Source organism: Cygnus atratus, chromosome 23 (assembly GCF_013377495.2).
Source record: "Cygnus atratus isolate AKBS03 ecotype Queensland, Australia chromosome 23, CAtr_DNAZoo_HiC_assembly, whole genome shotgun sequence".
Taxonomy (NCBI): Eukaryota; Metazoa; Chordata; class Aves; order Anseriformes; family Anatidae; genus Cygnus; species Cygnus atratus.
Window position 1 is genome coordinate 3,257,885 of NC_066384.1, and position 22,124 is coordinate 3,280,008.

A 22,124-nucleotide genomic window follows, 5' to 3' on the forward strand; every position below is an offset into this window, starting at 1 on the left:
TGAAGTTTGTTCCTGAGTGCTGCTGGGGGGGGGGGAGGCAGGAACTGACTGGGTTAAATGCTGTTGGCTGTCAGAATGTGGAAATAACTTCGTGTCCCGATCCTCTCTCTGAGCAGGGGAAGTGCTCGCGCTCATCTCCCAAACAATGGGTCAGTACCCTGAGGAAAGACTATCGTAACACGATGTTTAAATAAGCATTTAATTAGGATTCCATTAGTATTAATATTGCTTTCAATTCCAAAAAAAGTTAATTTCCACTTCTTTGTAGATATTTCAAAGTACAATATTAACTTCATACAAAATGAGCAATTAAGCAAACACCATTATTTCACATTTTACATTCTTCAAAAAATACAAATTCATATTTACTCTTTTTTTTTTTTTTTGGGTTTTGGAGATGCTCTTCCTTTGGAAGTACTGTACCTGTAACTAACATCTTCACATTGCTCAATGTAAGCACATTTGTTCCCATGTTTCATAGTTAAATAAATTCCTTTAATACCTTAAACACACTCTCGAAAAACTGGGGTTCGTTTCTTTTATCATCTCCAAGACCGTTGCCCAGCTCCCCGTACGTGTCAAACAAAACGAAAGCAGTAAATAGCCTAAGGTTCCCCTGGGCTCCCTGGTCTGACGGTTCTGCAGATGTCGATGCCGAGGACGACTTCAGTAACCAGCCAGGCCTGAGGTTAGCACGTCCCTGCCCGCCTCGCTGACGCTAGTCAGTGCGAAATAGAACTGCAACTGCAACTCTCTCCCCAAAACGAGGGTCCGACAGAGAGCTCTGGTTCGAAAAGCAAGCGGAAGGACACAAAGCTACGCGGCGAGACACACCAGCTACTGTCGCTACGGTACTGCAAAAACATACCCTTGGTTTTGCTGAAAAAGATCGTATGAAAAAAACTTCTTGTAAGAAAAAGTAGAAACTGCATTTATTTGAGAAAAGTGTACGCTGCATAACGAACCAAATTTTGGCCAGCTTGCACACCACCAAAAGCATGGTGTGGGATTTTTAAACTAGTTCCAAGAACACACACACTTAGACTATGTACACTACTACATAAATATCCAGTTTAATTTGCATTTCTCAGTGCAGACACAGAATCCAACTTCTAGAACAGAGGATACATATCGAGACAAGACGCAAAAAAGTTAAAAGTTCAGCCCTGTCCATGAGTATCGACTACAGGTAACATTTATAAAAACTTGACGTTGCTTCCAAAATAGGGTAAGGAGAAAATAGTTTACCAATTAAAAACTACACGATCAGAAATTTGTAGGGTTTGTTAAAGACGTGCTATTTTGTTTGTTTTTTTTTGCCTTACGGTCCAAATCGGCTCTCACAATTCTGTCCAGCTAGCTCCCATTACTACCGCAAAGGACTTTCCACTCGTAGATCTCAACGCGTTTTACAGAGAAAAGTTTCAACGTCCTCGTTTTACAGGGAGGAAACTGAGGCGCGGAGAGGTTAAGTGTCTTGCCCGAGGTCACAGAGCCGGCCAGCAAAACAAGGATCCCGACACCGAGGTCCCGTCTGCTCTGCGTCCCGGCCCTGGCCGCCTCCCGTTTCAGCTGCCACCTGTGTTTCCAACCCCCACCCACCAGCAACAGCTCTTCATCTCCAATCAACTTCAAGGTCAATTACGCCCTAACGAATTTCCCCCAGCAGCTCCACAACCAGCAGGCCGCTCGTTAATTGGTTCTCCGAGCCGTGTTTCTAATCGGTGCAGGACGAGTACTGTAAACAGTTCAACAACGTTGCTGCAGTTGCACGAACAGGAGCTGGGATGACTGCGGAAGCGCCATCCTCCGCGAAGTAAGGCAGAGAAGAGGACATCGAAAACGATCTCGTGAAGACAAATTGTAAAGGTGCAACATGCCTGCTCCAGAACGGCTTGTCACTTCTGTTCACGCTCGTGGGACAGGAGAGAGGGGAGGAGGAGGGAGGAGGCGAGGAACGGGGTGGGAGGAAGGTACGAATTCCCTGCAGAAGTGACGAGCGGCTCCCCAGAAAGCGTGAGAGAAAAGGCCCGCTAAAGCACAGTGCTCTCCGTGGGATATTTGCATAGATCGGACGTTTGCTAACGATGCATAATTCCTCTCGGGTACAGGCAGGGTAGGGCAACACGTCACCGAGCTAGTCACTAAATACGCTCCATCAGACAGACACAGACAGACCGACCACGTGGGACAATGATCTTTAGCTACAAGTATTGCACCAAGTTAAGTGCTCATCTTTGCACACCCCTGTTAACTTTTACTCAGAGCAAAAATAAACTTTGTGAAAGTATATACAAAAGAAATTGCAGCAATTGGGTTAAAGATAAAATAACCTAAAGTGCATTTTAGATACCAGTATGAGGTTCTGCGAACTAGTCTTTCTGGACACAGTTAGCATTACAGAAGTGCCCAATTCGTACTTTGTTCTATATCATTCAGTACCAGCATTTAAACAGTGCTGATTTTCCGCCCCTCTACCAACTACGAGCATGAAAAGCAACTTCTACAGCCTTCAGCTGCGTGCCAGGTTTGCTTGCTTGGGTCGCAGCTTGGCCACTACAGCTACCGACGGTGGCAATTGGACCCGTTCTACACGTTTAAGCTCCTGCACCCATCTAGAAACTCTAAGTCACCAAGTCAATCCCCACAAGCCACCGAAGAGCAAATCCTTTAACACAGAACGACCCAGAGCAGTTCTGCTCTCTGACTGATCATTAAAGGCGTTTGGGAAATGCAGATTTCGCAGAGGGAGGGCACGCTGGTCTCAGAGGCTCCAGCACACGAGCAGAACACGCCCCTTTCTGGGAAAATCCGACATCTTACCAGACCTGCAACGGCAGAAACTCCGTTCTTGATTAAAGATCTTATTGTGAATATGTGAAATGCCTGGGCAACGGGGGGAGAAGGCCGGAAAACTCCCTGGCACCGAGGATCTCAGGGCTTTGCTGTGACTGACTGCCTCCCCTTGCCAGCCGCTCACGCACCTCCTCCCAGCCGAGCGTGTGAGCGACCACCGCGGCGGCACAGCGTTCGATCCCACAGCACTGGGGGTAACGCAAACGGCCGCTGCGAGACGTACCGGGTACGCGCAGCGTGGAACGCTCGGGAAAACCGGCCGACAATTAAACAACAGCAGCACGCAACTCTACGACGCGACGGGCGGGACGCACAGCTCGTGGCGGAGCAGGCTCTGCGCTCACAGAACCACGCCGCTTGACTCGTTACAAGCTCTAATGAGTTTCACCTAAATTGCAGCCCGTCTGACGCGCACGCAAGAGGGTAACCGCACACCCGAAGCACCCAGAAGTCAGCATAAACCTGGAACACGTTGCTTTTCCTAAAACACCGACAGGAAACAGTAGCTGTGAAGAGAAAGCAGCAGAGGGGTTAACCTCTAACCTCCACTCGGAAAGGATCTAAGCAGCATCCTATTGCTGCTAATTACCACACCTCCAAATTGGCTTCCAATTTCAAAGCCTTTGGTAGATGTTTGACTGATTTCTACCAGGAAGGAGTTTCTGAAGATGCTGTCTAGCCTAAATCACCGAGTTTTAGGTGAACTAAGTCACGAGTAGCAAGACTAGCGAGGAAAAATGCTTCCCTGAAGGCTGGAAAGGCTCAGGAGAGGTTGCCAAACCCCCCAGCTGTCACATTTCGGGGCACATCTGGTACCCTTGTCCCCCTCAGAGAACACCCCACGACTCCAGGGGAACCTATGTGCTCCTGCGTTAGCAGACTCTCTCACACGCGCACACACGCACGTCCACGCACCCTCAAACACCGCAACGCCGAGGGAAGGCAGGAGGCCACTCGGTGGCCTGTGTCCCCTGGTGAAGCCCCACGCACTCCAGGCGCCTCTCACGCTCCTTCAAGGCCAAGCTCTACACGAGGGAACTGCAGGACACTCATCCGTGGGCAGACAGTCCCAGCCACGCAGACTTGAGGCTGGTTTTTTTTCTGTGTTCAAAGCAGTTTCTTGCTGCCATGCAACCAAACTGCATCACAAGATGATACTGTAGGGGGGAAAAAAAAAAGAGAGGAAAAAAAAACCAAAAACCAGAGGGCCACCACCACGCTGTCCTCGAGGGTTAGCATGACTAGAACAAAACATCAAATGCTTTGTCAATCCGCATTTCAAGGACGCAGACCTTATTGCTGCAAGACCCACATCCCCTCTGTGATGGGCTGCACAGCACCGCAGCTGAGCCGACGCTCAGAGAGGAAACACAAGCAGCGTGCTTCCAGCTCAGCTGATGCCCCGAAGCTCGTCACTGCAATTAGCGAAACACCACGCGCTCTGCCCGAGTCGAGTGACACGACACGCAGCACAGCCTCTCCTCCCTCACATTCACCCTAGTGGCACAACCCTAGTTTCACCCTTCGGCGCGTAACAAGTGGAAAGGAGATGTCGGAGAGGTGAGGAGCCAGCCCCCTTCAGCCCACTTCCATCTGTGCTGTGGCAGTGCATTTGCAAGGGAATCGAAAGAGAGAGAGCTTAAGCCACTGTTCCAGCTAAAACCGTGACAGTGACGGTGGTAAGGCTACACAGAGCATGTCACCAAGGGGTTAAAAACCTCCAAATCCTCAGGGATCCTGGGGAGGTCTGGCTGCATTCGTGCGATTCTGTCCCCAGCAGGTGCAGCGAGCAGCTTTGATCAAATACAAGCAAAGAGCAGTGAAAGATCTCTAACCACTAGGAGTCTGCATTCCTAAATTTAGTGCACAGAGACGCTCCCCGTTAATTGGCTTACAGTCGTTATCTTTGTATCTCACTAATAACAACACTGTAAACTGAATAAAGACTATTTAATATTCTTTCCTTTAACACAAAAAGACTGACAGGCAAAGCCATAAAGATGGATAAAACACTATAAAATTACATCTTTTAAAATAATGCAGCATAAATAAACCATTTAGAATGAGACTGCATTTATTGCAACATTACAGGCTTTTTGGTGGAAGGGGGGTTTGTGTTTTATTTACCCTGAGTAGGTTAGAATATAGACTTTCAGTTTGATATGAAAAACTACTATGTCGTGTAACATCTTTTAGTCAAGAAATAGCCCCGTGCACAAAAGCTGGCACTGCAGTAGGTTGGAGGCAGATTCAGGCAGAAATCATATAGCTTAACAGAAAGGAGGAAGCATCTCTGGACAACTGAAGGATAAACCTCACTGAATTCAAACTGAATTTATGTCAAATCGTTCCGGAATTTTTCCTAGGTTTGTTCTTGACAAAAGATGATAGTAACCAGCAAAGGCACCATGCTCCTGATTAAACAGTCGGAGGGCTTGTTTAAGAGGATGACTCGTTTCTGAACAGAGCCAAGTAAATCAAAAGAGCAGCAGACACCGATCTGACTACGTCTGGAACTCACTGCATCCTTCAAAGAGAGGCAAAGAAAACAGACTCGTGAGTCTGAGCGAGCAGGGGCTCCAGCTGTGTTTCCGTGTTGTGAAGCAGTGTATCTGCCAACACATCTCAAGTCCTAACGAACTTAAAGGAACAGATCTATCAGGAGCACAAGCACCCCGTGCTCTGCTGAAATAAGCTCCCCAACAATTTCTGTAGGCTTTAGTAATAGCGTTAGTACAATGCAAATCCAGGCATCACCTCCCAACACAGTGATGTGACAATCACATTCCAAAAAAATTGCAGATAAATCACCTTCTACTACAATGAAACCATTTTCTGCTACAGCAATTTCCTTTCCCGGGCTCCCCTTATAGTGCATGGTTAGTATCAGACATAAGAGACAAAAGAAAATTATAGACCCAAGGAGTTGTAACAAAGACCCACTCGCTGCCAGTACCTTAAATTCCAAACATAAGTGATGTGCAATTGGAGACAAACTAACCCCCCTTTTTCTTTTTAAAATCTTTTTGCACACGAGTAACCTTAACTTCCGTGTTCACATATGACAAGCAAAAGTGACAGACAGTGCAGCCAAAACAGTTCATATATAACTTAGCTTTTTTTTTTTTTTTTGACTTTTCTTTTTTTAGATAGATTCTCAAAGATGGATGTACCTGGGATGTGACTAAGATGACATCTGTGAAGCAGAAATAAGCCACAAAACTTCCAGAGAGGAAGGAAAAAGAATCGATCCTTCAGTTTCTGCTTCTAAGGAGAAGGGTTTTACCCTCCAGGTGCAAAAGAAAATCTGGAACATCTTCATTTAGAGAAGCTGCTATTCAAACCAATTTCTTCCTCACCCTGCAGTAGTGCTTCAATTGGAATTATATTGGATGGGGTTTCAGGGCTTTGGAGGGACAGGTAGTCCGATACATCCATGGCACTTAATGTTTCAGTCTGTGAGTCTGACGGGGTAACTATCTGACTGCTCTGCCCACACGAAGGAGAAGGGGAAGAGGAAGGAAAGGTCTGAGGCTGCAGCTGGGGAGCTGGCTGCTCCAAAGCTTTCGGTTCAGGTGAGGGACATTCCTTCTTACTGGTGGCTTTGTCCTTGGCAGAGTCTCGGCAGGCACACTGACACTGGCAGGCCTCCTCCTGCTTTATGATGATGACAGGAACGCTGAGACCGATCTGCTGAACAGGGCTTCCTGAAGGGGAAACAGAGTTCAAGACACACGTAACCAAAGTGCGTAATTTCACCACGAGGAGAGACCATTCTTTGTTAGATTTGATCGTATACACCTTGCAGAAGAGATTACATGCTATTTTCTCAAGCACAACGAATACCCCTAGCAGATGGTAAATAAATAAATGAGAGGTACTCTCTCCTGATGAGCAGCCTGTACAGGTTGAACCCAGACATGAGAAGCCTGGTCTAAAGAGATCTTACCTATCTCTTTTGACTATAATTGATTTAGATTTGCAATACAATAATACTGTAGGGAAAGCACGTTATAGAACAGAACTTCCACGGCTGCGTATCATTTAGATGAATCTCGCAGATAGTACTTACCAAAAACAATTGCTGAAGAACTGATTAAGTTTACCACTTTACTGCCCATTTAATGTCTTCATTTAAAAGAACAAAACACAAATTATGTCCTTGCACTTGTCCTTTGTTCTCCTACGTATGTTCCATTAAAATCCCATTCTACTTTTATGAAATACTTATTTTTATACAGTACATCTTTTTATAAATCCTAGATCTAATTTATGGTTATCTTACAAGTTGTTAGAAAAATACTACAGGACAGGTCTCAGCACAAAGCTGTAAGTCTACTGATAACACTTAAAACCTCAGGAACATTTAAAAAATTGAATGTTTTTCTTCAAGACTTCTGCAAGCAATTAAATCACCACAAATCCTGGTTAAGCTAACATTACTGCAAACAAGCAAAGAGAGAAAAGAAGGTTCCATGTCGAACATGCTTACCTGTGTTGCCAGCTACTGGTAATGCAGTGGTAAAAAAAACTTTTTCTACTACTTTCGGAACTTGTGGCTTAAAGGAAAAAAAGAAAAAGAGAGCATGAGCCGATTCGAAACAGATTTCTACGGTTGAAAACTCCAAACAGCTACAAGCAAAAGAAACATATATATATACACTTGCCAAAGAGAACACATAGGGAAACTAATACAAAAATTAGCATTTGGCTTGGTTCTCTGCTATGTTCTGGCTATTCCAAAACTAAGAGTAATATTTCAGTAGTCCTAAAGATGGCGAGTAATATCCCTCTGCACTACATGCCTGTTAACACAGCTTGTTTTGACAACTGAATGACTGAACTCTTAAATTGCCGCGCTTGCTCATGCTGCTTGTACTTGCGGTCATTCATTCTTACCTATTTGCAACTGACAAAACCTAAAGTTGGCAACAGAACTGCTTTAAGATAAAACACAATCTTCAATATCCAGATTTACTGGAGAACCAGAAACATCCCGTTTTCCCAGAAAACATATTATCTTTATGAGGCTACATTACAAACAGACAGAGATTACAAAGTGTCTGAATGCTGAAATTTTACAGTGTCTTTTGTACTTGTCAAAAGAAACAGAATAAAAAACTTATTCTCAGGCCATATGGTGCAGTGTCCTGGATAAACCAGGTTGCTACCTTCTGTGAGAAGTCTGTCACTGGGCAAAAGAAGGAGAAAACAAGATTTCTATGCACTTGGGATTTCTCTGCATCTATTCTCTACTTATTTCTCTATTTTAGGGGCTGCATTAGTGACATGTTTATCAATATTAATACGATAAGCTTTATATAATACCGCATCCTGGTTTGGATCTTACGATTCCAGGTTTGATCCCCTTTTTTTTTTCCAAGGGGAAAGACTCTATGAGGAACAGGGATGGTTCAAGCTGTTTCAAAGCTAAGCTAGATATACTAACCATTTGTTCTTGGCTTTGTGGAGAACCAGTGGCACCATTTAATATCCATTGCAAGTTTTGCTCTCCCATGACAATGCTGGACTGCAGAATAGCGGCGCTTTGAGAAGGAGTAATTGTTATCGTTGGATTACTGGTCAGAACAGAGTTCGCACCAACAGGCACAGTCTGAACTACAGCCGGCAAGGGTTCAGTGGCACTTGGTGCTGTCGGGGCAGGTGCCCCAGCAACCACTGAAAGTCCTTGTACAACGGGCTGCGGTGGTGTCTGAGTGTGCTGCAGAAAGTCTTGGTGACTGGCTGGAAACTGTGTGCTGTGAGGAACAGGCACTTCTGGGGATTGTAAAACAGTTGCAGGATTTCCAAATGCAGCTTGCTGTGAGCTGGTTCCTATGGAGGGAGCAGCAGGTGCTGCTGAGGCTTGTAGTGCTGAATGCGAAGGCTCAGAGATGCCAAGCTGCAGTACAAGTGGAAGAGACAACGATGCTGAATCTCCTGCAGAAGGCGGAACAGCAGTGACTGAGTCTGCATGACCATTAAAAGCTTCAATCAAGGCAGCTGCCAAAAGAAACAAAATATATAAATACCTCAGTTCTCATAAGATCTGAATAAACAACCTTTCCAATAAACTTAGCAGCTACCTAATAGATTTTTGCTCAGTAAAGCACTACCACTTTTCACATCTTCAAACTAGTGCTCAAAACCAAACAATACTAGGCAACAAAATCTAAAAGAAGGTCCAAATTCAGGAAGCTGATAACACTGAGTAATACACGCTAGCTGATCAGCCCCATTAGCCCTCTCTCCAAAGCCTTTTCATCAACAGGCTCATGCAGCTACATCAAGAGAGGAAGTTCAAAGATAACACAGACATGAAGTCCAAGAGCATCAATGTCGGCACTGTACAACAGCATGTGTAAATACACGGCCAGTTCCCCTCTCACTGCCCAAGTGTTACACCATCTGTGAATGTATTTCAACACAAAAATATTTCAACACTGAAGCTGAAGTTGTCAGTTTGCTACTTAAACTTATGTGGGGCAGTAGTCTTCAGTCTGAGTTGCTGATTCAAACACTTGTACGCAGCGAGGGAAAACTGTCAAAAAACTCCCTCTTAAAATAGCGCAGCCACAATTTGTACCTGTCTGCTTAGAGTCTTCCTGATTTGTGGTATGATCTGGGCTCTGAAACATAGACTCAAAGATGCTTGCTGGTGAGATTGTGCTCAGGTCTTGTCCATGTGTCTGGAAAATAGAAAAGACAGGAAGATATCAGATAACATTCTATCCCAGGTCTCCAGAAACTTTGCACAAATCCCAGCCAGGCAACATATCAATGTCAGAAACACATTCCCAGTTAACCAGCCACCTTCAGGAAAGGTACATAGTTCAGGTACCTAGCGTAAAATGTAAAAATGATGCTTAATTTTTATTACCCAAAATCACATTTACCAACATAATGAGCAAATCCTTACAAAAATAAGTCCTTTAAAAGTCAAATATATTCTTGTCATATATACTTTGTTCAACCTTTATTTGCTGTAATACTCTACTAGAAACCAAAACGGACATTAATTTGGGCTTGTTTATTTGCAAAACCTTTTCTGGAGCAGAAATAAATAGCTCTGCTTAGATTATATCCTGAACTACGCACTGCTGTCACCCACACTGCTATCAGAACAGTATATATTAAAAACCTGCATGCTGCTTCCATGTTGAAGCACAAAATAAGGACACAGTCTCATCAGCATATAATTTTCCTCCATGTAAAATTTAAGCTCAGTCAACAGTTAACTGCAAGCAACAACATCATTACGGTAAAATCAGATGCTGAGCTTTTAAAAACAGCTTGATTTAATCACTGCATATTTTGGAAGAAAATCCTTCTCTCTCACTTGGCTATTCTGCTGTTAAGACGTCAGAGCCATTTGCAAAAAATAAGCCAAAGCTCTGTGCTGAAAGTGCCAGTAAAGTGCAATTGCTTCCTGAACAGGCTCTTCAAGTACTTACAAGTTTATTCACAGATGTGTTTGGGAAAAGATGCAATCTATTTAAATGACACCTGGCAGCTAATATTTAATAACCTAATTAGGTGACTGTGTCACTCAACAGATTATTCTATACAAGTGACCCAACTTAATACCGAAAACCAAGATCTAAACAGGAAAGACCAGAGAACAAATCCAAACAGTGGGTATGAACATGGTTTAAACATGTCATACTAGTTCTACTCCAGAGTAAGTTTTTCTTCTTCAGCAATAAAGATCTTACTCAGCTGTACAAAAACAATAGCTTGCCTTAATATCCGCTTATCTGTATTCCTGTCTGAAGCCTTCGAGAAGTGAGCTTGTCACGCTTAGTCTGGACATGCACAAACTCCCCCACTCGAACCCAAGAAACATGCTAGATAGTGTATCAACTAGTTACCTGCTTCATTCACTGCTCAGCTAGCTCTAATCCTACAGCTCAGAGCTGATCATAGCCGCATCTCTGGCACACATCGGGTAGTACTGTAATATCTAATTTGTATGTATTATTCACTTCAAATGATTCATTCTGACCAAATGTTATTTTCATACTGAAAATGGATGCTAGAATTATTTTCTTTTGTGACAGAGTAAGTCTCTTCCACTAGCGAAAGGGAAGTCTAAAGGACAGCATGCTGGAGCAAGTGAACCAGAAGCAAGCATGTCATACATATCTAATCCGTGTTCCACTCAACAGGACAGATACGTTGTTAGGAAAAAAAAACAAAACTCAAATTATGGGTGAGGCAATTCAGGGACAGTAACTCACTAGATTAGAGTTCTCCCGCAGTTCTGAATCTGTTGATATGAGGCTTAAGTCACTCAGACAGAGCGAGTGGCTTGTATCCTGTAAAGAAGAAGAAAAGAAATGGGGTTAAATATTAAACAATAGTGGCAGAAATGTTTCAAATTACTTTTTAAAGTCCATTCAATATAAGCAGAGCTATTCTGTCTACACCAATTTAGTTTTTTGTTGTTGTTGTTGTGTTTTTTTTTTTAACCTGTGGATAACCCTAGTCTCAGTTCTAAAATCTAAGGAACCATATTGCTAAGCAAAACATATTTAGCAGCTCTCAAGGATCTTAACATCTCTCACATTGCTTTACAAAAAAATTAAGCAACCTAGAACTCCAAATTAGCATATGAGCAAAGCAGCCTGTAGAATATAAAAATTCAAGTCACTAACAGTTAGTGTTTATTTTACTTCACACACTTATTACATAGTGTTGAGTGAAACATAAGAATCTACAGGGAATAACATCGTAATGTATACAACTGCCTATACACTTGTGCCAGTACTTGCTATAGTCATCCAAGCAGCAGCAGCCCAAGTGTTAATTTTGATGTGATTAAAATGAATACACAAACTTGGACATGCTTTTCTAAATAAAACTTCGTAACCAAATGCCGTGCTAGAAGTTTCAGAAATGCTGATGCCACTGCTTATTATCAGTGCACTGTAAACACAGACTATGAGAAGAAAGCCTACATTTCCACCTTGAATGCCAGCAGTTTCAGAATCGAAATTGAATTCTCAGTTCAAAAAAGAGAGGCTACCACCAGTGCCTTCGTGGGAGATGGACATCAATTAGTTACAATTTCCTTTGAAAATCTCAGCTTTAAATGTTACACCTTTAAAACAAGTTATGGACCAAATAATCATTTCACCAAAGTAAGGTTTTGTCTCTACCTAAACCAGAAGCATTAGGAAGAAGAGCTACTAACCTCAGACACATTGTTATTGGGAAGTGCATTATAGGAATGTCCTTTCTCATGACCTTTCATGTGACTCTTGAGACTATACTGTGTACTAAAAGTCTTCTCACAGCCATTACTGGGACAGAAGAAAGGTTTCTCCCCTATAGGCAGCAAAAACCAGACAAAACAAACATACAAACTTACATAAGATACTTTTAAAGCACATAGAACAGCAACAGTATTTTACACAAATACCGTTGTTTTTCTCCAACACAACTCGTTATGACAAAAAGCGAAACCTTAGCATAGGTTAAGTATCAGCAAACTCTTTCTGCACCAGAGCACATCTTGGTAAGAAAAAGAAGCACCTTGCTTTCTATACAAATTGCTACTTACGGCCAAGCCAGCAGCACCAACAGCTAACTGAAAGAGCAGTTCCTTAACTTGCTATCACAATGGCCCTATTCAAAAGACTGGGTCCCACCTTATAAACAGTCTTAATGATACTCTGCAAAACAGTCGTAATTACTATACGACATGTTGGAACTTGTATGAATAGATTTGAGAGTCGTTATAATGCCACATAACACATTCATCATTCTTGGAAAGAGGCTTGTAAATAAAAGGTTCCATTTTATCAAGTGAACTGACACAAGAACAGAACGTTTAATTCCTGTGCATCGCTGCTGACACATCTGTGAAACACGCTGATGAAATTCAAGACCTGTCAGGCATAAATGGAAGTGACTTTTCTCTGTGGTTCAGTTTCTTTGTTCTCAGCTGAAACACGAGCTGAATTTTTGATTGTCCACCCATTTTTTTTATGTTACCATTGTGCTTGATGCAGGTCATAGAGGAGAGTCAGGATATGTTTCTAGATAACTCTAGGAAAGAAGTGATTTATAGCTGACTCACTGAGTTACATCTATTTGCATAGCTGTATTCAACAGTCCTGAATGTATTGCGTAACTTAAAGAACAAAACCAAAGGGGCTAAGACTGATATAGAAGAACCTTTCTTTTTTATGAACTACATCTAGATGTAAAAAAAAAACAAAAACAAAAAACAAACACCACTGCCTGACAGGAAAGATGTGTAATTATATGTCCCTGCTAGGTTATTTTATAAGCAAGTTTAAATAAATATTAAGATTCTGAGAGTTAGTATAAACTGCACAGGCTCAATAAAAGAAAAAAACAAATCTTTGGGACTTACCAGTATGTGTCCTAACATGTGTTTTGAGGTGGTGGCTTGCAGCAAAAGCCTTTCCACAGCCGTCATGCTCACACCTGAATGAGGCATCAGGGAAGAGTTAGAATCAGGCTTCTTTCATGCATTTGTTATAACCTCGTGTCATGCTCTTCAAGTGTCACAGGACTCTGAAAGGTGGACTGACACCAGTCTCTGCTAGTACCAGGTACGTCCCTACAGCTGCTATGCATGCTGCACGGACTTATCTTAAAGAATAAAACCAATGGTACCAAGACTGGTCCCAGAAGAACCTTTCTTTTTTTATGAACTACATCTAAATGTAAAAAAAAAACAAAACACTGCCCAACAGGAAAAATGTGTAATTAAATGTCCTTGCTAGGTTATTTTATATGCAAGCAGAACTCTGAACGTGACTTTAAAAGTCAAGCATGAAGTCGTCATTTGGGGTTACGGGGGTCTCCTTCGTGGAATAAACTCTACTTCATAACAGACAAACAACAACATGTTTTAGAACATTTATCTTGGGACACACTTATGTCCAAAAAAATTCTCCCAGCTTGACTATTCCGGTCACTTGACGACAGCTTCTTCACCCACTTTTACAGATAACTAAGAGCACTCTAGAAGAAAAATGCTCAAATGCTAGTCTTCTTTTTTAATGGGAATAATTTTTCATTAATGACAGTAATAGCTGCCATTTGGCACAGGTGATCCATTACAGAAGTTCTAGAGAAGCAAAAATTGCCACCCGGCAACCTACCGAAATGGCTTTTCTCCTGTGTGTGTTCGAATGTGCTTCCTCAGGTCACTGTGCGTTGTGAAGTATTTACTGCAGCCTTCTGATTCACAGTTAAATGTTTTCCCTGTGTGAAGCCTCTGATGTGCTTTCAACCTAAAAAGCATGCAAAAAAAAAAAAATCCCTTTTATGGTCTGTAGTGCAAACCAGCCCCTCTCTGAGGCAAGCAAGCCATTCATTTAAACGTGAGGACAGGATTAAAGGCTTAATGTAAGTAATTGATATCACTCCCAAAGTCCTCACACAAATCCGAGAATTCCTTGTCTTTGTGCACCATCTTCAGTACTACCATAAAACAAATAAACTAAGTATGTTATTACAAGCTCATCATCCTGGATGGTTATACCACCTTGGTATAGCTTCTTCCCTTTTTGTGGGGTTCTTATTTGCATCTGTACTTGGAAAAATAATAACAATTGTATTCAGGCACAAACAAAAAGGAGATGTAACTTGCAAAAGAGCAGCAGCCATGGCTACGAGAGAGATACGCAGAGAACCCCTACCTGTACAGTGTATTGAATGCCTTTTCACAGCCCTGCACATCACATTCAAACGGCTTTTCCTTAGTGTGCACTCGAACGTGGATTTTGAGGCTGTAGGAGGTAAGAAAGGCTTTGCCACAGCCTTCTTGATTGCAGACAAAGGTGTATTCCCCACGATGCGTCTTTTGGTGAGTGCGCAGGTTTCCGGCGGTGCTATAGGTGCGCGGACAGCCCTCGAAGGTGCACTGGTATCTCTTAACCTGGGAGACAAAATGATGCACGCTTAATTTTTAAGCATTTCTAGAATCCAGGCAGGGTAGAACGCCAGTTAAACATCAAAGACGATGTGATAGATTCTGACTTCAAAGGTGAAAAAAAAAAAAGGAAGAAATTGCAGTTCAATCATCAGACTAATTAATACGTCTGCTGTACTACGTGAAGAAGAGTGGTACACGTTGGAAAGCAGGCTGACCTTAGAGAAGAATAGGAAACGAATAGAAGAGGGGGAACAAAATAATTCAAAATAAATCTACTTAGAAATCAATAGTTGAAAAGGGCCCAAATAGGCCACCGAACCCAGCCACTGGTCTCATATGCAGCATCTGTATTTCGCTCCGGTGCTTACAGCAGAGCTCCAATTAACGGATGAAGAAAAAGGAAGATGAACCTTAACACCCTGAATGAGAACCACAGTTTTCAAAATCTCCTACAGCCTCCATCGGACCATTTACTACTTAATTTTATCTCAAAAGCAGCCTTCGTTGTGCTTTGTTCTTCTCTTCTGCTTTTACTTAACCAGTAAATGCCTGAAGTGCAGGGACTCAGACAAGGTGCTTTCCGTCACAGGTCAGCGTCACAGATTCTCAGCCAGCTACCTCCATCGCCAGGCAGCAGTCTCATACTGAACTAGGTCTGACAGCCTTCCCAGCCTCTGCTACAGGCAGAAAAAGACCACGTAAGAAGCTTCCTGTGTGCAAGTCATCATGCTTAATTAAATCTCAGTCTCTCTTGTGAAGTAGAAGGAATAAGCCATCTGATATGCTCGAATAACCTCCCTCCAACATTAATTATCAGACTGACGGCTTTCATTTGACTGCTGCCGTTGAGAAACCTTAACATCTAAAAGTAATTACAGAGCCCAGGAGAGGGCAAAGTCACAACGGAGGAGCAGAAACTTGCAGGTCTAGTAGCGTAACGACTAGACAGGAGGAAAATCTCCCAGGACACAGTCAGCAGTCCTCTTTTCCAAGGTACAACCTGACAGTACCCAGCAGTGCTGCTTAGAAAAGGCCGCAGGCTGTCTTCAAAAAATAAAACCACAGATACTGAATTGTGGGTTGATACCAGGAGAAGTGGATGAGCCTGTACATGACCCACATAAACACGGGTTTCTACCCATCTCACGTCTCAACAACTGTCCTTCGCCTTTTGCTTTACGCATACGCCCATCAGAAAGGAGCATTTGAAACTCAGTGTTTTAGTACCGCAGCTCGGGGGGTGAAAACAAACTGACACAGGACCCCTTGACCTGTGCTCAGGTAACTTCAAAATCACTTTAGTTGGAGTCACGCTCCTGTCAGAAATATCTGGAACTTCGGTGGGTGCCATAAGCAGCAGGACACCAGGAGCACATCGTTCTTGCGTGCCTAAGAATTGACTATCTTTTAATCCTTTCATAAAATAAGTAATTTGGTTAATGCTTTGTGTAATAGCACATCAGTGAAGGAACGGGCCCTCGGTAAAAGCTTTATGAGATCTCCCAATGACCCTACAACACACTGTTTTGTCCAAAACTCGTCTCCCATTCATGTTACACAATGTCATAAGAACAAGGAGAATGGAGGGGATCTGAAACACACCACGTAGGATGCTAGCAGTTGTCGGCACTGCTGAGGACTGCATCGGTGCTAGAGGGTCCAAAGGAAGGCCCAAAGGAACAGCCCTTAGTGCTGTCAGGGGAGCCGCACATGCTCAGCGTTTCCTCTTAAGAACACGACTGCTAGACCCCAGCTCAACGACACGAGGACAGCTAAATAGCCTTCCAGGAAGCAGCGTGGTCAGACAGGACCCTGGCGTAAACACAAACACTCATTTTAATTGGGGTTAAGGGCAGACGAGTAAATAGTCTTAGTTACACCAACCTATTTTCCCTGTTTCGTAGGGTATGAAATTGTTAGGATGCGATTCAAGAAAGCTTTATAAAATGTGAGTGGACAGGAGCTGCAAAATCTCTCGTGTAGCCTCGAGCTGTAGCCTCGTGCTGGTATCACAGCTGCAGGCTGCCATTTACCTACACCTGCTTTTGATAAAACCTTGCTGTTTGGAGAACATTAAAGCAGGTTACACGTACAAGAACACAAATATCCTACCTATGACACTAGAAAGACCTAAGACTAAAGTAACTAGCAGCAGTTTTCACTCTGGGTAGCGCTGAATTAACTCCTGCCTCGTGTGTATCTGATGCTAACAGCGTATTGCTCACTGCAGGTGAGTTTTCCAGGCTTTGGTATCAATGCTCGTCTCACCACTTGACTAATCCAGGGCGAGACTTTACTCCGAACTGGAGCCTTGGCCTGACAATTGCTCAGCCAAGCAGCAGCTCTCCGTGCCTCTCCAGTCGTGCGTGACAGCTGAGAAGCAACGTTATCCCCCAGCACTGTGAAACACACTTAGCTGTCACGAAGCACAAGGGGGGAGGAAAGGAGAGCTAAAGAAGTTACAGGGGATGCAGAAGAGGGAGAACAAGTCCAAACTAAGCTTTTTGCCACAGAGGAAGAAATAGTATGGGTAACTGTCTCACAATAAGGGGCTTATTTATTAAAAACTACAGCTGAAAAGCCTTGCCAGAATAAAGGCTTTCCTTTTTCCGAATATCATCTTCTTTCAATCCTTACTACATTTCCATCTAGCAGTGGAGACTGGACTTGGTTTCTTGTTTTTCAAAGGGACAGAGAAGAGGACCTACTGTACACGTAACCGCAAAAGCTTTAAATAATTAAGAAAAGCTACTGGAGACATGATTCAGTTTCTTCCGACACTGTATTTGTTTCAAGACACAGTTTTCCTTTTATTTCTAAGGACACTAGCTACCTCGGCTGCTCCCTACACGGGAAAGGTGATGAATTCTTACGAGAACATGTAGTACGGTGTCATGTTTGCACTCGGGACTTGACAGCCTACCATGAAATTCACAGGCTGGAGCTAAACCTTTCTCCTCTGACCCACGGTTGACTCTAAAGCATTCCACTTACTACAGTGTTACTAACCCAGAAATGCACGCGTGCGACTGCCCTGGCAATGGCGTGCTGCACCAAATCCTGCTGTCAGCGCGGGCACCTACAACTGCTGTGACTGTGAACAGCACGGTAATAAAAAAAAAACGCGCGAATGTTCTTCCACACAAGGAAACTGAGAAGTTTTGGAGATCTTCGCATTCTTATCTGGTCACTTCGTATTATTAAAAGCAGCCTCGAGGGAAGGACAGTAATTTAACTGTAAAACAACCCACCCTCCAAATCAGCTGAAGTTGTCAACAAATATCAGGGCATCACAATACGGTTACACAACAATTAATACATTTGGCTGCGTGGTGAGGCTACCAAAACACAAGGAAGAGCATGGGCTGATAAAACACGGACACAAGGGCAGAAAGCACATTTTATTAGATCAAAGCGTGCAGATGACCTTCAGGGATCATCAGATTCGGCACGGTTTGTGTCAGTACTGAGGGAAACGCTCCCCTTTAGAGTGCCAAGGCAGCTGCTGGTTAACATTTTACATAGCGCGTTACAGGATATTCTCATAGCAAAAGGGAAGTAGCACAGATGTGAGCTACCTAAAAATCAGATGAGGAGTCTAAGAAGCCTTCCGAGTCTTTACATTTACGCCTAGACAGTGAGAGGAAGAGGAGAATGTTTATTAATTAATGATTAGGGACCTGGTCCCTGCGCTTCTCAAAGGAAGGCGGCGGTGACACTTCCAGTGTAACGGTGGGACTACGGCAGAGGCCTTGCAGTCCTCCCCTTTTCTCAAAGACTAAACCTTTATTGCACGAACAGGAGGACACCGCAGACAGGAGCGATGTTAAAACCGCATTATAAGCGGACAAAACTTGTACCGCAGCAGAGCATTTAATTCTCTTTTCCCATTAGGAACTTGAGCACGTCACACGAGCGTTACACACGCAGGGCGACGCGGATATTGACCACGAAGGGCTGGCGGTTACGGCAGCGAGAACCCGGGGTCGGCGCCACATGCAAGCGACGACGACAGAAAAGAAACATGGCAGCGCCAGAAACCACAGGTGGCTGGGATACGGAGCACAAGAAATGGGTTGCTTTGGAGATAAAGGCCGGGGCTGTAGCACGTAAGCTTTTTGCAGAGGACAGCGTGCTACTCAGGAGATGCACCAGAGGGAAGCTGGAAGAGGCTTAACGAAGCGTTTGCCTTACAAGCAGGAGCTAATTGTCCAGTAACCAACGAGGCTGTCAAGAGCTGAGCCTGTCACACTGACCAAAGGCCACTTACATTGCTGTTTGCCTTTAGTTCATCTCAAGTTCCAGGGATTCCCCTTAAATTCGTATTTTCTCTTGTGTCATCACTGAAGAAAACCAAATCAATGAAACTGAAACAGAAGGCTACAATCACGTGTATTCTTACAGACAATCGTGAGAGAAGCGAACTGCAACACAAGGAAGTTGAAGGGACTTAAGGGAGCGTAACACCTCCCTCACAGGTGTCTAAGACTGACTTGAAAGTTCAGGACTTTAAAGCATTTCTCTCAACCGTTAGAACCACCTCAGATGTTTTGGAAGTACCCAAGAATCGGACTGCTGGCACACGGAGCTGACCCAAAGGCGCGGGAGTTTTAAAGCTTTTTTTTTTCTTCCTGACAACTTAACAAGCACCTGAAATAATGGAAGAAAAAGGGGTTTTTACAAGATGGAAGAGATTCTGCTTCCTTAGGGCTTATTTCCGCTTATTTCACGTTATGCCTTAATTCCTTCCCCCGGCTAGAAAATTAAGCCAAGAGCTGGAAAATAAATTCAGACAAAGAACTTCACCAGGCGGTTCCAGGTCTCGCAAGGCTTTTTTAAAAGGGCAGGGTGAAGAAATAAAGCAGGCTAATCGCATGGGTAAAGTCATCAGCCCCAATTCAGCTAGCGCACACTGTTCTCACACATTGCAGATTGCAAGCTGATCCGTCTACAAAAAGAAAAGAAAATACTGGCATGACCGACACACCAGAATTAAACGCTTTAGCGGCTAAGGAGGCAGGATTCGGCAGCTCCTAATGCGAATAATAACTGAGCAAAAGAAGTTCCTTAGACTTAAATGGGTTTACGGAACAAACCTTGGTCCAGAAGTTTCGCGACTAATTGCGAAGCCGACCTCCCACGGCCACCTCTCCTTGCTGCTGTGCGAGTGCTAATCAAGGTTCCCTGCCAATCTAAATTATTCAGAGCATTCGAACCTAGCTTCCTTCCTACCAGCGGCTCGCGTCGGCAATCCTCGCTCACGCTATCGGTTACACCACCAGTCGACGCTTCTACCCCCAATCCTAGCAAAGACACTTGAACAAATTTAACTCGAAACGAGGTCCAAAAAAGTAGCAGTCAGTTGTTAAAAATGCCTTGGCGTTGCAGGCAACCGTGTATTGCTCTTGCGCCTAAGCAGTAAGAAACCTCCAAGCTTTCACCACTCTGCATGCAGGCAGAATTGATCAGGGAAACAGAATTAAAAGCAGTTTCTATTTTAAATATATAAACCCGCTTCAGCTGGTACTCTGAATTTTCTTCTCAGTTCCCCTGTGAGCAGCACAGTAAAGCTAGAAAGCAATTTTAAGTTTGGCATCTTTGGCTTCATATTTCGGCTATTTCAAATAGGGCAGAATTTAATCAGCAATTTGGATGTGCTTTGCTCAGGAACAGGGATCTCCACAGAATAACAGAGTTCACGTTCTTTTTACTTGTCTCTGAACTCAGAAAACAGTTGTACAACTAATAAAAGGCCACGAAAAATCACATACGCTACCAACGTAAATGGGTTTTTGTTGCCACATTCTCCTGTTATCTCGAGTGTCACCAGATACCAAGAAGCGCTTCCTGGCTGCTTCACAAGACAGCAGCAGGACACGAAAGCGAAAACTGATGACGTTTGCAGCTATGCTGCTGATGCACCAACCTGTGGGACACAATCACGCCTACCTGCACGGGGCACTACCGGCACTCACAGTAACAGCAGGCGCAAGGGAGTAACTCCAGAGAACTAACTGGACAGGAACCTTTAAGAACAGGGGAATCTGCCGCCTGCCTCCTGGCAGAAACGTGTTTCCAAAGCATTTGAGGCCACCAGCTAAAAACTACGCAAAACGAGCACGAAGTTCAGAAACGTTTTTGGCTACTTACTTCTTTAAGCTTGGTTTCTGGGCATTCAGACTGCAAAGTGAGCGTTGCTCCTTCGATATTTCTTGGCATAGGAGTCGAACCAGGATTTATTGTCAGGTGAATCTGATCCGGAGAAATTATATGTTGCACGTAACCCTGGGACATTCCTTCATGATCTGCTATCAAATGAAATCCTTCTTCATGACCCTCGGGTAAAAAAGGCAAGTGATCGCTACACTGTCCTTCATCCTCATCGTCCTCCAACACGCCGTGGTCCTGCTCTATGAGCACAGTCGTCCTGTCGTACACCGTCCCGGACGAGGAGGAGACCAGCCCGTTTTTATCGGCGAACCTCATCCCGCCGTCCTCCCGGCTCAATTCCTCCTCCTCCGCCTCGCAGCACAGCGCGGTGCCCTCGGGGCTGTTCTCCCCCATGGCTCCCCCGCCGCTCACTGCGATATCCTCAGGCTGGGCCGCGACAGCTCATCTGCAACGGAGGGGCAGGACGGGGAGGGTCAAGGGGGGCCGGGCCCGGCCTCGAAACCCCCTCAGGGACCGCCCCGGGTGGCGGCCCCGGGCCGCGGGCGGCTCCTCACGGATCTCCCCCCCCCCCGCCACCCCCGGGGCCTCGAGCGGCCGAGCCCCGCCGGGAGCCGCCCCCAGGGCTCTCACGGCGTTCTCCCCCCCCGCCTCGCCCCGCGGCCCAAGCCCCGGGGGCCGCCCCCCGCCGCCCCCCGGCCGCGCTCACCGAGCCCCCGGCAGCGGCGGCGGCTCCTTCCCCGCCCCGGCGGCACCATGATTCCAGCGCACTCACTTCCGCTTCCGCCCGCGCGCGGCACGCCGGGAGCGCCGCGCCCGCCGCGGGGGCTCGCGGGAAGGGGGAGGGTGGGGCCGCGCCTCAGCGCTCGGCCTCCGAGAGGGAGGTCCCGGGTTCGAGTCCCGAGACCGGCAGCGGCGCCGCTGTGAGGAGGGGGCCGGCGGCCTAAAAGGGGCACACAGAATTGTAGAGTCACAGAATGTCCCGAGTTGGACGCACAAGGGTCACCGAGTCCAACTCTTGTGTGCTTTGGGTTCCGAGAGACATTAAAGCCCACCTAGCTCACAGAATCCTAGCATCATTAGGGTTGGAGAAGCCCTCCAAGCTCACCTGGTCCAATCGCCCCCCTACCACCACCATCACCCACTAACCACGTCCCCAAGCCCCACATCCAACCTCTCCTTG

The 22,124-nt window shown here is 44.8% G+C and overlaps 1 protein-coding gene across 1 annotated transcript; it reads right to left on the reverse strand.

Annotated features, from left to right (window-relative positions):
* Positions 1-185: 185 nt before the first annotated feature.
* Positions 186-21,759, reverse strand: MTF1 (metal regulatory transcription factor 1). The gene is made up of 11 exons (XM_035562286.1): positions 21,651-21,759; positions 20,924-21,389; positions 14,538-14,776; positions 13,998-14,129; positions 13,241-13,314; positions 12,053-12,186; positions 11,097-11,174; positions 9,443-9,545; positions 8,306-8,859; positions 7,349-7,415; positions 186-6,563 (listed from the first exon to the last, which is right to left on the reverse strand). Exons 2-11 carry the CDS (start codon positions 21,335-21,337, stop codon positions 6,175-6,177), a joined length of 2,184 nt encoding a protein of 727 aa, XP_035418179.1. The 5' UTR covers positions 21,338-21,389; positions 21,651-21,759; the 3' UTR covers positions 186-6,174.
* Between the last annotated feature and the right edge of the window lie 365 nt (positions 21,760-22,124).